Source organism: Somniosus microcephalus, chromosome 33 (genome assembly GCF_052327205.1).
Source record: "Somniosus microcephalus isolate GS21.2 chromosome 33, FLI_Smic_1.0, whole genome shotgun sequence".
Taxonomy (NCBI): Eukaryota; Metazoa; Chordata; class Chondrichthyes; order Squaliformes; family Somniosidae; genus Somniosus; species Somniosus microcephalus.
Window position 1 is genome coordinate 22,369,299 of NC_141019.1, and position 15,201 is coordinate 22,384,499.

The following is a 15,201-nucleotide window of genomic DNA, read 5'->3' on the forward strand; positions in this document are numbered from 1 at the left end:
ACAGTGTAAAGTCTTTGGCTGTTGTAATGTGTTTCTGTTGTTTTTGAATTCCTCATATTTCAATTATTTTCTTTTATTTCAGTCCCCTAGTCCCAAACACCATTACCCCAGCTAGAAGGTAGGCTTCTCCCCTGTTTCCAGCCCTCTGCCAATATCTGCTGTAACTGGTTGTGAGAGAGCACTCAACAGCAAACCCCGGTGACCTTCCATCTGAGTTTCCCCCATGGGGGAAGCCCTTACCTTACACTTGACACATCTGGTTCAGCCAAGATCAGGAATTTACCATGTGGGGCATCACAGGTCAAATCCTTGCACTCCATGGCCCGGCATATTGGTATATCCCACAAACCTCGTCAAATGTATTCATTTTATTTTGTAATCCCTATATCCCAGGTGAGAGGCGTGATGGTTCCTCGTGGGGGTGGGAGGGAAGGAGAATAAGCCAGCAAGCCAATCTGTACCATTCTCGGGCACTTCCTAATGTGTCAGCTTGGTTCAGTTGCTAGCACTCTTGCCTCCTGAATCAGAAAGTTATTCAAGCCCCACTCCAAGGACTTGAGAATGTAGTCTAGGCTGGCACGTTAGTGCAGCACTAAGGGAGTGCTGCATTGTCACAGGTTCCATCCTTCGGACGAGACATTAAATTGAGGCCCCATCTACCTGCTCAGGTAGACGTAAAAGATCACATGGCACTATTTGAAGAAGAGCAGGGAGTTCTCCAAAGTTCTGGCCAATATTTTCTCCATCAATTAATGCAACGAAAAACAGATTAACTGGTTAATCATCTCATTGCTATTTGTGGGATCTTGCTGTGTGCAAAATGGCTGTCACATTTGTCTGCATAACAGTTGCTGCTCTTCAAAGGAATTCATTGTTTGTGAAATGCTATGAGACGTTTCTGAAAGACTTGATATGATGCTAGAAAAATGCATGCCTTCATTATAATGGCTGACTCGAGCGATATAGATGGAGGCCTAGATGTGGGCCCATTAACTGATTTTTTTTGGGCCTGGGCGTAATGGGACCTAAGTGGGTGGGGAATTAAATAATGGGGAAATATATACTAATATTTTAATAAAAATTGTTGAATAAACAAAACTAATCTGGACAGAAGCATCATCCGGTATAGTACTGAACTCTACAAACCGGAAGATCGGAGGTTGAATTCCTAGTCTGTGCTGAGTTAGCTATTCTTATCTGGGGCAGCAATAGGGGTGCCACAATTGGCCTCAGGACCCATGGGCTAGGTGAGGACAAAAATCAGCTTGGATTCCTGCGCTTAACTGCTGTTGACTGGATCCTGCTGGAAAGTTCACGAGTGGTTTTGGGTAAAGATAAGATCAACTGGCCTCTATCTGCACTGTGGGGTTTCTGTGATTCTGTGAACTGTGATGCTTCCCATGGAAAAATAACTCCTGACTGTCCAGGGGTACACATGACGAATGGCTGAAGTACTCCAGGGCAGCCAGCACCCATAGAACTGTACCTTCAGGACAGGAGGGCAGAAAATTGGGGGGGAAATGTAAAAATATATTTATTTGTGTCAGCTGTTAACACAGCCGTGATTGCTCCTCTTCTCCACCCACCATCTTATATTGACTGTTCAAAATACAAGTGCAAAAAAGTGCGCACAGAATATAACACAGAATATTCATTGCACTGGCGTGAATGTTCTCAAATGCTTCATTTAGATGATGGAGATTTGTGCATCAAAGGTTAACTTGTTTGGACGCAAACGTGATCTGAAATGGTTCGGCAGCTGGACTGCCACACGATCCATATTTCCACTTGTTTTATAGTCAGAATTAGGTCTTTTAGGTTTGGTGTGTATCCCAAAATGAATACTGATTTCTCTCAGTACTTTAGACTAGGGTCAATAGATGGAGAAGTAGTAGAACTGCATCAGTTACTGGGAAGCTCTGATCAGAACCATTGGTTTACAGTGACTGTACAAGTCAAATTATTACATGATTTTTCCTGGTGTTTAGGGAATCACATTTTGCAATTCTACCAATTTTTCTTTCAAAACTGCAAATCAGTGGCTATAGTTCATAACTTCCATTTAAATCTGTTTTATGGATGGGTGGGGGGGGGGGTGGTGGTGCTGTTAATTTACATGATATCCTTAATATTGTTCATGTAACCCCCTTCACTTCAAAGGCTTTTGTTTACATATAGCTTCCTTTGTCCTGAGGCTTGTTGGGCAAGTAAAATACAGGCATGACTTCAATACTAATGCTCCACGTTAAGCTGACTTTTTTCTGCCACTGTAAGAGAAAAAGACAATTCTTACAGCAGTGTGTAAATGGCATCTGTGCTCTGTACAATTGGAGTAAAGTTGCCATGTATGATGTGAGACAGTATCAGCTTTGACACGGTATAGCTTATTAGAAGGGATTTATCTTTTTATCAAAAAGAACAAAGAGCAGGTGAAAATTCGTGTTCTAAGTTAAATGTTAAGAAAGATACATTTGTAAGATTTCCCTAATTACTATCCTCTGGGGGAAAAGAAGAACCATCTAACATCTAACCATGCCTTCCCCTGTGTAGCTTATGTACATGACCTCTGGTCTTCCCCAACCTATCTCGTTGAAATCGCCTCTCAAGGAGAACACAATCAAGCCCTTGAACAATTTTGTACACCACTATCAGACCACCCCAAAGTCTACAAATTTCTAAAAGAAATAGACCCAGCCTTTTAAGGCTTTCTGAATAACTAAGATCTTTTAAGCTGGGAATCATCCTTGTGGGCCTCCCTTAGACTTTTTGCAAGGTTTCTATATCACCCACCATGTGAGGGGACCAAAACTGGATGCAGTATTCCAAATTCTAACCAGGGTCTTGTTCAAGGAAAAGATGGTGTGCTTTGTTTTATATTAAACTAGCTGGGGGAGCCCGGCTTTGCCAGGGCTGTTTTGGGCTGGGCGGTTTAAATCGAGTCCCAGGCTTTGGGGCCTGTCTGTCTGTCCCTGTGTGAATCTGCTGCCGGGCAACATTTCTACCTTTTAATAGCTTCAAAGATGAAAGTGAAAGTACTTACAAAACGTTTTTGGTAAATGTTATGTTATTTTTAAAAGAGATACTAACTTTTTAGAAGCTGGATTAGCAGATTTTGAGCTGGAAGTAGTGAAGCAATGGCTGCCCGATGCCTGAGTTGAAAAGCATTAGTCCCACCCACAGACGCAGTGATTGGCCAACCATCAGGCGACTGAACTGTAGGATTGGTCAATCGTGACGGCACAGGATTGGTCGACCTTGACGTCAGTCAATCAATGCTACTTAGCAGATAATGAGTTTAATTTTGAAGGTTTTTTGCATAACGCGCGAACAATTTTTGTCCGGCTGAAACGTAAATATGCTTAGGATGGTTCTGGAATCGTCGGCTTTCTTTCGACGTAATGCACGTGTAGGTACGCTCTATAACTTTCGAGTTAATTCAAGACAGACAGACAGACGGAATGACAGACAGAAGTATCCTTTTTATATATATATATATAAAATATATATGAGTTTAATTCTGTACCATGTAACGTGCAAGCACACTTGGTATTGGCCCTGCCCATGTGAATTACACTGCACTTATCTAAGTTAAATGACATCTGCCAGAGTTTGGCCCATTCCCCCCAGCACATTTAGATCCACTTGCAAATGTTCCTTCTCCTGCATAGTCCTGACACTCCCACAACTTTTAGTGTCATCTGTGAATTTGCAGACCATTCCCCCAACACCTACACCTAGGTCATTTATAAAAATAGTAAAAAGCAACGGCTCCAAGACCGATCCCAGCGGGGCACCCCTTGTAACTGGCCTCCAAGCAGATCCATAACCACTAACCACAACTTTCTGCCTCCTGGATTGTAGCCAATTCCTAATCCATTGGAACAGCTTCCCACCAATACCACAAAATTCTGTCTTGTAGAGTAACCTATTGTGGGGTACCTTGTCAAGGGCACTTTGGAAGGCCAATTAGACAACATCTACCAGGATGCTCTCGTCCATTAACCTTGTAACTTCCTCACAAAATTCTAGCCCAATTGGGTGTCCAATTTCTAGGCCAATGCCTTCAGGAGAGGAAAGGGTTGAAAACTGCTGGAATATGGAGGAGGGAAAAAAAGGCTTATTTCAGACTTGGACATTTTTCAAAGCTTTGGCAGCTGTGGCAATTAATGGTACAGCTTCATTAAGCATGTCCTGATTACTGATTGGCCACTCTTTTTTTTATTCTCCTTCCTCACTCTGATTAGTAGAATTGCTGTCATGAAAATTCCATACAGAGGAGACGAAAAATGACACCTTAAACCATGTCCCAAAACTAATTTGTCAAAAAAAATTGGAGTTCAGACATTTATTATCTTAATTTGCACCAAGTGACTCTTTTGGCTTTTTCCAGCAGGTTTCACCTGGGAGGGAAGCCATCACTGCTAGCCCGCTCAGGCTAAAATTGCAGATCAGGCCCCAATATTATCATCGGAGTCCAATGTGCATACTTAGAGGTCCCTGTCGGCTTGGGATGGGTTTCATTGCCGTCTGCAATTTTGAATTGTAGACGACCAGACCAGACCAGGGCAGGAAAGGAGTGGATAATTTTCTTGCTCCATTTTAACTGCTCCACATCGAGCAGACAAATTTCCAGCAGGGATCCTCAAAAGGACTGCCGATAATGGAGGCTCGATATTACATTAAAAGTCACAAATCTACAATTTCCCTGCCCTTTGAGTTTCTAAACAATAAGATATATAGGGGGAGAAATTCGGTTGATAGCGCCACCGATTAACGCCTAAAGAGGCTGAGAAGTGGGGCGCTAGCCAATTTGCGGGCAGGCGCAAGGCGCCTAGCGCCTCGCCCCATATTGAGCATGCATTTAGCGCCGGCGTTAAATCTTAGTGCCCGCTCATGGGCGCAGGCTGATTATGATGTCATTTGAGTGTGCAACGCCTTTTGGGTGCCCCGGACTGGAAATTCAGTGGCGCCCCCCTCCGTAGCACCTGGCGCTAATAGTGACAGCTTACCTGGGCCTTACCAAGTCGCTCTCAGGCTGGAGGAGCGTTATTTAAAGGGGACTGGTGTGGTTTAAAAGCGGCAGCCATTTTTGGATCACAACTTCCTCGAGAGCTACAAAGAGTTGCTGAGCTGCACACTGAGAGCCATTTGACCACTGAGCCAGCGCAGGCAGACGATCTTCAGCCTTCTGACCATCACCTTGCTGTTGGTGAGCCTTGACAACGGGGAACCTTCCTGTGGGCACTTATTATGGGGGCTGCATTGGAGGGGAACGTCCTGCTGCTGAATCATCTGGAAAGGGCACTGAGACGCAGGGAGAGGGGGGCGGGCATGGGGGCTGCATTGGAGGGGAACGTCCTGCTGCTGAATCATCTGGAAAGGGCACTGAGACGCAGGGAGAGGGGGGCGGGCATGGCCAGACGTCGCCACAGCAGATCTTACACTGGCAGGGTTATCCGACAGCAGTTTTCCTACATGAACATGCCGGAGGAGCAGTGTATCAGAAGGCTGTGATTTAGAAAGGAGGTGGTGACTGAGCTGTGCCAGCTGCTTCAGTCAGATCTGCAGCCTCAGATAAGGTGCAGGACATCTCTGTCGGCGGCTGAGAAGATGGTTGTTGGCCTGAACTTCTACGCAAGCAGCTCTTCTCAGGCTGTGCGTCAGAGGCTGATCAGAAGTAGTTTCCAGGCCCCTCTCACGGAATGCTTGCTGCCATTCCAAGAACAGGAATGGAACCGGTCTGATACCCCCAAGCCTGTGAAGGGCAAGATGCATGTAAATAGCAGGCATGGCCATTGTAAATGAAGAAAGTGTTTCATTACACAAAATGTGGTTCCTTCAAACATGAGAAAGCTATGGCAACAGAAAGCAAAACTAATACACTGACACATAACTGCCTCTCACACCCGGGAGACTGTCCAAAACATAAATCACATTCCGACCATCTTCCTTGGCCTTGATTCCACTGCGCCAACCAAAGCATCCAATGCCCCATCAGTGAGGCGTTCCGCCCTCTGCCTCACCCTTTCCATGTCTTGCTAGGCTGGGGCACCACAGGTAGGCTCCCACCGCTTTGAAGGCCTACAAGGCAGTGAGTGTGTCTGGTGATGCCAATTGACCTGCCCCTTTAAGAGCTGGCCGGTGCCACTGTGTCTCAGGGAAAGTGATTATTGACAGCACCCTCGCTGCGCCCCGCCGCCGCGAAATTGGGTTGCGCCGCCGGGTTAGCGCCTTCAGAGTAGCGTGCAGCGCCTGATTTAGCACCGCAATCACCTTTAGGGGCGCTGCAACCCAATATCAGCCTACAGGGAGGAGGTCCAGCATCTCGTGAAGTGGTGCGTCGATAACAACCTGGCCCTCAACATCAAGAAAACCAAAGAAATCATTGTGGACTTCAGGAAGTCTAAAGGCGGAAGTCACACCCCCATCCACATCCATGGGGCTGTGGTGGAAAGGGTGGACAGCTTTAAGTTCCTCGGAGTCCACACCACGGAAGACCTCTCCTGGTCCCTCAATACCTCCTCTCTGGTGAAGAAGGCCCAGCAGCGCCTATATTTCCTAAGGAGGCTGAAGGGATGTAACCTGTCACCCCTGATCCTCTCTAACTTTTACCGCTGCACAATAGAGAGCATCCTGACGAACTGTATCACAGTATGGTATGGCAGCTGTAGCTCCTATGACCGGAAAGCCCTGCAGCGGGTAGTCAAAACTGCCCAACGCATTACCGGCACCCGGCTACCGACCATAGAGCACATATACCAGAAACGCTGTTTACGGAGGTCACAGACCATCATCAAAGACCCTACCCACCCCAGCCACAGTCTGTTCACCCTCCTGCCATCTGGGAGACGCTACAGATGCATTCACACCCGAACGACCAGATTTCGGAACAGCTTCTTTCCCAGGGCTGTCATCCTACTGAACTCCACAAATAAACTCTAAAGCCTGCACATCTACCAATGCACTTTATTATGTTTATGTTTATGTATTACAAGCCAAATGTATGTTGAATGTTTAAATGTCTTAATCTACATGTACACTCTCGGGAGCCGCAAGCCTACATTTCGTTGTACTGCACTTGTGCACTAACAATGACAATAAAGTTGATATATTATTATTATTATATCGCGCTAGGTGGCTGGCGCTAAACTTTGCGCATCGCCAGGACTAACGCCCCAAACGCGGCTATACTGAATTTCGAGGCCATAATGTTATGGTTTTTTTAAACAGAAAGACTTGCTCACTACGGCACATTATCACGTCACTGAGAAATATCTCAAAACACATACCATAAATTACTTTGAAGTGACTATTGCCAAGCATGGAAATGTGGCAGCTGTGTTGCACACAGCAAGTTAGGCTGCTGATTTGCATATGCAAGACTGTTAACGTCTGTTTCAGGCCTGGAAAGCTGCCATTATCAATATGGCAGGTGTAGCTCGGGTGCGGGACGTTACGACCCAAAATTGGTCCTGAGAAATGGGGTCGATATGGACCAATTTCTACCCGGGTGTATCTCGACATTTATCATAAATAGGAATAAAGTCGGAACGTTTTCAATTTAGGCCTGCTTCAGGACTTGGTACATAGGCTGGGAATTTCTGCGGAGCTGCTCCTGTTCCATTGCCATAACTTCACCAGAAGTGAGGCAGAAATGGGGTTCCTCCCTCAACTAGCACTGCCAAAAACAAATTAACTGGTCATTCCTTTGTGGGAACTTGCTGTGTGCAACATGGCTGCCACATTTCCATGCTTGGCAATAGTCACGGCACTTCAAGATAACGTATGGTATGTGTTTTGAGATATTTCTCAGTGACGTGATGATGTGCCGTAGTGAGTAAGTCCTTTCTGTTTTTAAAAAAAAAAATAACATTATGTATCTTGTTTAGAAACTCAAAGGGCAGGGAAAGTGTAGATTTGTGACTTTTAATGTAATATCAAGCCTCCATTAACTGCAGTCCTTTTTATCATGATTATTATCAGTCAGCATTTTCACAGCACAAAGCTCCATGTGAGACTTTCCCTCACCGCATGTTCTTGGTGAATCAAACTTTCAAATTTCTTTTGTTATTTCTACTTGTCTTCTTGCCCACATTCCTTGGATACGGGAATGATTAAATTTCGGAGACTCTATCCATCAATTTCCATTATCTACCAGGAGGTTCCCTCCACTGTGGCAGATAATGAAGGTTCCTTCAGGGATGCGACCTGCAGCCTGAAGAGTGATTCAACTGTGACCTCACCCAGGGTTTACTTAACAATTGTTGTCTTGAAGGGACTCAGCTTTGCCTTAGCAGCAGAATAATACATTCCACATTATTTGGTCCTTGTAAAACAGCATATCTGATTTTTGGAGAGCAACACCGATAGGAGATCTCAATATTAAAGTATCTACAGCAGATCCGCTATACTCCAGGTGCTAAACTTTGTTACAAATCCAAAGCAATTGGGGAGAATTAAATTTACAAGCAGTTAAAATTGGCATCACTAGTATTTTATAAATAGCTACAATTACAGTACTTTGATTTGTTTGTAAAGAAGTGCGGCCTTAAAGGAACAGTTCAGGAATGTCTGCGAGGTGAAACTGATTTCTTGAATTTCCAACAAAGTGGAAAATAGTAGAAATGTACAGGACGTCTGTCAGCATCTGTAAATAGAAACATAACAAGTTAATGCAAGAGTGCCTAAGTGTTTTGTCTTTGTGGGCCACTAGAATGCATACCATGGAGCCTTATAGATATAGGCCCCAAACGTCAAAGTCCTGTGATCTGTTGTCTGAAGTGCAGTAGGGCGGGATTTCTTCCTGCCCCAAGGCCCTGCCCACAAGAAATCACAAGGTGAGCTTGTTTTAATGTTGCTGGCCAGGATAAAAATGTAGGTTCCCTCAGGAATTGGTGAATTATGCTAAGGAGGCCCAGAAAATACATGGGGGATGGTGGAGGTGTCAGCCTTGGCTCAGTGGTTGTGGTCTTGTCCTCTGAGTCACAGGGTCATAGGTTCAAGCCCCACTAGATTGATGCTTCAGTGCAGTACTGAGGGAGTGCAGATCCTTTCAGATGAGATCATGTTTGCCCTCTGAGGTAGACATTAAAAGTCCCATGGCACTATTTAAAGAAGAGCAGGGGAGTTCTCCTCATGTACTGGTCAATATTTATTTCTCAAACAACATCACTAAGTCTCATTGTTGTTTGTTGGACCTTGCGGTGTGCAAATTGGCTCTGAAGTGATTTGGGATGTCCTGTGATTGTGAAATGCACTGCAAATTCATTTGGTTTTTATTTCTGAGAGTGCAGCTGTAGAATTTGAAGCCGGACTGTTCTTGATGCAGGACCAGCATGCTGCAAAGTGAAGACCTGGCTCCAACAAGAAGCAAGAAGAGAACAGCAAACTTCTCAGTGACACAACTATTCTTCTGACTGAAATTGGGTACAAAAGGGATGCAAAAGTGGGAGTGGGTGGCAAGATTTCTGCAACAAGCCAAGACCGTGCGGAAGGAGGTGGCACAGGCAGTGAGTAGCAACTCCCTAACCCTCACGACACCCGTCCAGTGCAGGAAGAAGTTTCATGACGTCAAGGTCAGCAAAAGTAAGTTGCCATTCATCTACATTTTGATCCTAAAAGTGCAGTCACAAACTTAAGGTTATAACCCTGTGAACTGTACAACTCCGTTTCATGGAATAATTACATTATATCACTGAAGAATCTTGCAATGTGTGCATGCCCTTTGAAGAATCATTTTCAATATCGGAACTCTGTAAGCGACAAAATATAAATGTTCCAATAGTTTTCAAATAAACCATTCTCTGTCTGAAAGTAACAACCATTCTGTCTGCATGCAGGAAAGAAAATTGGACATGATTTGCAGCAACACCACGTTACAGGAGGAGGAACCGCAATCATTCGTCCATTAACTCAACAGGAAGAGGAGGCAGTTGCGATACTGGGATCCCACTCAGCTGTGGCAGAGATATGAGAGGTCCTGCACCCACAGTTGAAATGTGCAGAACAAGTGCTAATGTTCAATGATCAAAAAAAAAATCAGTTTGCTGACACCCATCCTCTGCGGAGACCCTGAGCAGAACAGTAAAAACTGGTGGCTTGCAGGAAACTCCTTGCATTTCTCTGTCTTCAGAGCTGGAAGCAGAGAGAGAAACTGACCCAATGGCAGCACCTTCAACAGCACAGCCAGCAGAAATTCACTCACCCCCCATCAGTCACCCTCTCACTTAGTCACCAGCAGAAATAATGTCATAGGTTGTTAATGATAGTACAGATGAGGAGTGGACACAGAGGGGTAGAAATTTATCTTGGAACTGAATATTAAGCGGGGTGTATAACAGGCAGACAATGTGATACTGCCTGTTTATCGCTACTGCCCAAGATAAATTTCTACCCCAGAGTGCTGCACGACACACAAGGAAGCCAGAGGAAGAGGTAGTGGAAGTAGAGAAGGATGTTCCCAAGTGAAAGCTAAGGAGATGTCAGTTCTTGGCTGAAGCTCTTTTGGATGTTGATCTCATGGATTCTGCCATGAAAAGAAGGATGCTAGCAGAGCATCAAACTGTAGAGCTGCTCTGAAAATATTCAGCAGATGGCAGTTGTGGCGGCAGAGTCCAATGCCTTCCTTTGCGGCAACATTAGAGCGGGCTTCTCAACAATGCAGCGAGTGGCAGCTCCAGGAACTCCAGCACACGCCGCATAGAGGCCTCTTGGCACGTAACCTCGTGGATATATTGGGCTGGGTATCTGTAGCAGGGTCCAGATCTCTGATGATGCTACCTTATGTACCTGGCTTTCCGGGCTGCCTGCTGTTCCTCCTCCTTCTCCAACAAATAAATCATACAGAGCGGAATATTTATGGGGAAAACCATTTTGTAGTCACCCCTTCATTCTAGAGAAACGAGAACCAGTCTCGAGGGAGACTTGAAAATGTAGCCAAGAGTGTCCAAAATAAAGAATAAAAAATGTTTTGGCCAGAGTAAAGTTATGAGCCTCTGTCTTACAACACAAAGAAAAGCACAGCAATTGACTGTTACTCTCCCAGCATCAGCCTTCCTTAGTTGCTGTTCTAAGTTACCCTGTTTTATAATGGCATAAGTTAGATTGGTGGATCTAAATGATGGAATTTAGAACAGATGATGATGATCTGGCCAAAATCATTATTTCCATAGTCGCACTTCAGTTAGGTCGGGTGTCACTGATGATGGAACTTAGGAAGGAACATAAATGAATGTGCTAGTTCTGTGCTGCATGGTGGCTGCAAATATCCTTTCAGCAGATGGAATTGCTCTGCATCCGGCCGCCTGTTGACCCAGGCCCTGTGAAGAAACTTCCTCCCGGTCGTTGCCAGATCGTGGTGCTGGGACTGCAGATATGGCTGGTGACATCTTGGCAGCCAATCCAGGTTTGCCTTTGATGACCCTGATGTGTCTTCTTTCATGGAGTACCACTGAAATCATGACGGACTGAGTGCGAGGTGGTCTGAAGAAGCAACCAACATGACGGTTAGTCAGCCATTTACACGTCGTAGTGATTCCATTGGGTGTGCTGTCCCAGCTTCCTCTGCAATAATGGGTGTTATAAACCTCATCATTATAAAGAAACTGCTCATGAAATAACACTGGACAGCCAGCTGGTGGCGCCGTCCAAGGAGTATAAATACTCGGGCGTGGGCCCAGCTTTCCCAGGGATATTTTGTAAGACAAGGAACTAGTGAAGTACAACTAGACCTCCATGTTCTGAAACAAGTTGATTAAAGCCTTGCTTTACACTTAAACCAAGTGCGTAGTGAGTTTTATTACGTCAATGGGTACTTGCTGGGAGGCACTGAACTACTTGTGCATCTTGACCTGACTGGCATCCCTCTGTTCATCCTCCTTTTCATTCCAAACACCTCAGATAGGGGTGAAAACCCATTGATGCCAGTAATGATGCTGGAGGGTGGGGGTCAATTTGAACAATTGCCCCAAAGGCTCATGAGAACACAAGTGCTAGTAGAAAAAAAAACCCAATAAAACAAAGCAAAAATGCAAAAGATAACTGAAATATTCAAAATTAAAATTCCTTACATGTGCCTTTAAATCCGCTCCCGCCACAGCCAATTCCCTAGCAATGCTGGACATGCATTTCGCATGGGTGTCTTTTTGAAACAATGTGCTATATACCTAAAAGTCAGGAAATGGCATACAAGATGTCCCCGCCTCCACGTAAGTATTTAAATGGAAGTCCCCACCCCGCTCCTCGAAATGACATGTGGTGTAAAGTGGATGGAGCTCCAGTGGGGCAAAACTTCCACCCATTTTCCACAACTGACCCGCTGATGTATGCCATTATAATGAGCGTCCAGTAATGGAGATTCTAGGCTTCTACAGGAAACTTTTTTTTATCCGGGACCGACGTGGTGCCGGTTCATCAAAAATTCCGGATAACCGAAAGCTATAGTAAAAGGTACGGCGCGCTGAGAGCTCTGTATAAAGCAACAAACCCTGTTGCTTAGCAACAGGTTCAGAACAATGGCCACAAGTTCCAAGCGTCTCTGTAGCTTAGCAACAGCTGCAGCCACACCCTTGCACAGCAACAGATCGCAGAAGGCAAGTAATAAAACTTACCTGAACCTACTCCTGAATTTTGCCGGTTAACCGAGATTTCCGGTTATTTAGGTGCCGGTAAATCGAAAGTTTCCTGTATCTAGTTCTGACAAAGGACGTGCACCTGAACCATTAATCTGTCCTTTCTCTGTTCAGATGCTGACAGACATGCTATATATTTCAAGCATTTTCTGTTTTAATTTACGACTGCTTTCAACCAGCTACACTTTTATTTATCTTCTATTATTCTCATGAATTAAAGTTTCAAAAGGAGAACTGTGGGAACTGAACGGTGCCATATAACACCGTCTTTGTAGTAAGGACATGAGAACATCTGATCCGATCATTTAAGAGAAATTTTTGCCTCCAAGTCAAAAATCAAAATTCCGACAGTCTGGGATCTATTTTCTGTTGCTGCAGTGCATCCTGTAGATCATATATAGTGCAACTATAATGCATTGGTGATCGGGTGGATATTGAGTCCAGTGGCAGGGACGTTGATCGAGTGAAGTGTACGAGGTAAAGCGTACAAAGCGATTATGAGGAGTCTTTGCTGAAGAGCTTGAGGACTACCTTGGAGACTGATGCTAGAGGATAGTGGCACTGTTAAGGTGTAATGTTATGCTTTCATAGTGTCTGCTGGGTTTTGATTATGCTGCCATAACTTTGGGAATTACCAAATTTGACTAGAGGTGAAGCAGATTGCTGGATGAAGGCCAGGACTGGGGAGTAGATTTTTTTTTTTAATGGGTATTAGTAAATTCAGCAATCCCGTGCTCGAACTGATGCTATAGTGTTGTAGCCCTATCTCTGACCAATATTCTCTACGAATGCCACCCTCTGATGGGATTGTGGAATTGGTAGAGGAAGTCTAAGTTGTCAATTCTTCGTGAATCGCTTAATTACAACTTCGATTTATATTGCATTCTTCATGTAAAAGAACTTAACTCACAGTACTTAATTGGATGATGAAGTGAACACCAAACAGTGAAAGAGAAATGTTGGCAGTGGCAGGGAGCATAGCTCATGAGATGAGTTTTTCGGAGGCTTTTGAAGTAGCAAGGCCGAGAGAGATTTCTTGGTGGACAAGAGTGCCGTGACTGAAAATCTGACCTCCAATGTTGGAGCAGAGAGCAAGGAGTAATCCAGAATCAGAGGAGCAGAGGGTATGGCCAGGGATACAAAGCTGAAGAAGATTCCTCACATAGGTTAGGATAAGACCATGGAGGGATTTAAAGACAAAGACAAGTATATTAGTTTATTTCCTGGGGTAGAAGGAGCCACTGAATTGATGAATGTTGGGGGGAATTTGGAGGAGAGTATACGGAACTGAGGGTTCCTGGATTAATGGAGAGTGGAGGCAGGAAAGGTTTTGGAGAAATCAGTGCTCAAGATGATGAAGGCATGGATTTGGGTTTAGGCAGTGGTGGTGGAAGAGATTGAAGCTTAAGTAGGGAGTGTTAAAAGTTATACAATGAATTAACTGTCAAGTTGAAATGTTATATACATCACTAATGCTTAAGTTCAGCATGGAAAGTCTATTGATGGGATAATTGCATATGCTGCATTTATTCAAAATATACCTTTTTTTCCCCTTTTCTCTTACTTTTTTGAAGTTCGTACTGGCCAAGCGTAATCCCACTACTATTCTGACTAGCTCTATTACATGCAGCCAAGTAAAATACAATGTACAGATTATTTAACATGTTTGTAAAAATGGAGAACTGGACGTAAACTTGAAGTGTAACACTTAGCTAGGCTAGTTGCAGTGGAGGCTGCCATCCTTGGCAGGTGCCAATTACTGTACTGAACTGATACCCGAATCCCCTCTCCCTTCCTCGCCTGCTTATCTATGGATGAAGCATGCGAGCTGCACACTGCCATTTTTCATAAAAGAATAAAATTGAAACTATACTAATTTGCATATAACCATTTACAGCCTGCCACTGAACTAGAAAATAAAAAGAAACATTCTGGATCCCTCCTGGTGTCCATGGACCAGTTGAATGCATCTTTCGGGAGAAAGGACAGAGCAAACAGTGTTTTAAGTGTTTTGACAAACACTCTAGAAGGTACGTACAATGCATGTTCTCCTTTTCAATTCTATACAGGTGAGCTTCAGGGGCATTTGAAATGAGTGTGCTGTTTAGTTGTAATGAGGTCTTTAATACAATATTTCAAGCTTTAAATAAATCTGTTTTACCAGCCTCCTCCAATGGCCTCGTGTAAATACACTGAACCCTGGATGGTCCCAGGTTCAATCTCTTGTCTCCGCTGGGTTGGCAGATCTCAGCTGGGATCATAGGGATGCTGCAATTAGGCTAAGTATCTCTGCTCTATGGAGGGGAAAACATTCCCCAGTGTTCCCACTCCTGATTGCTGTCCAATAACTCCTGCTGGAAAGTATATCTGTGGACATTGGGTGAGGACAGCATTGGGATCAGATGTTATTCCCCACCACCCCAAGCCAAGCAAACTAAATTAATGTTGGCATTCAGCGAAGTGGTTGCATGCAACCACTTCAGCCCAGTAGGTGAAATGTGTTAATTGGCTTTTACTGTTCGAGGCAAAAACAACAGAAATCCATCCATTGGAGTCATTTTGGCTTCAGAAA

At 44.4% G+C, this 15,201-nt stretch overlaps 1 protein-coding gene across 2 annotated transcripts in view; it reads left to right on the forward strand.

The window, feature by feature from the left end:
• The window catches only part of LOC147097002 (sodium channel protein type 8 subunit alpha-like), a 243,430-nt gene that overhangs the window by 168,897 nt on the left and 59,332 nt on the right, over nucleotides 1–15,201 (forward strand). For both annotated transcript variants that reach the window (XM_085972723.1, XM_085972724.1), the window contains one exon: nucleotides 14,527–14,659. In XM_085972723.1, the coding sequence (XP_085828849.1) occupies nucleotides 14,527–14,659 (133 nt within the window). The remainder of the gene's footprint in view (nucleotides 1–14,526; nucleotides 14,660–15,201) is intronic.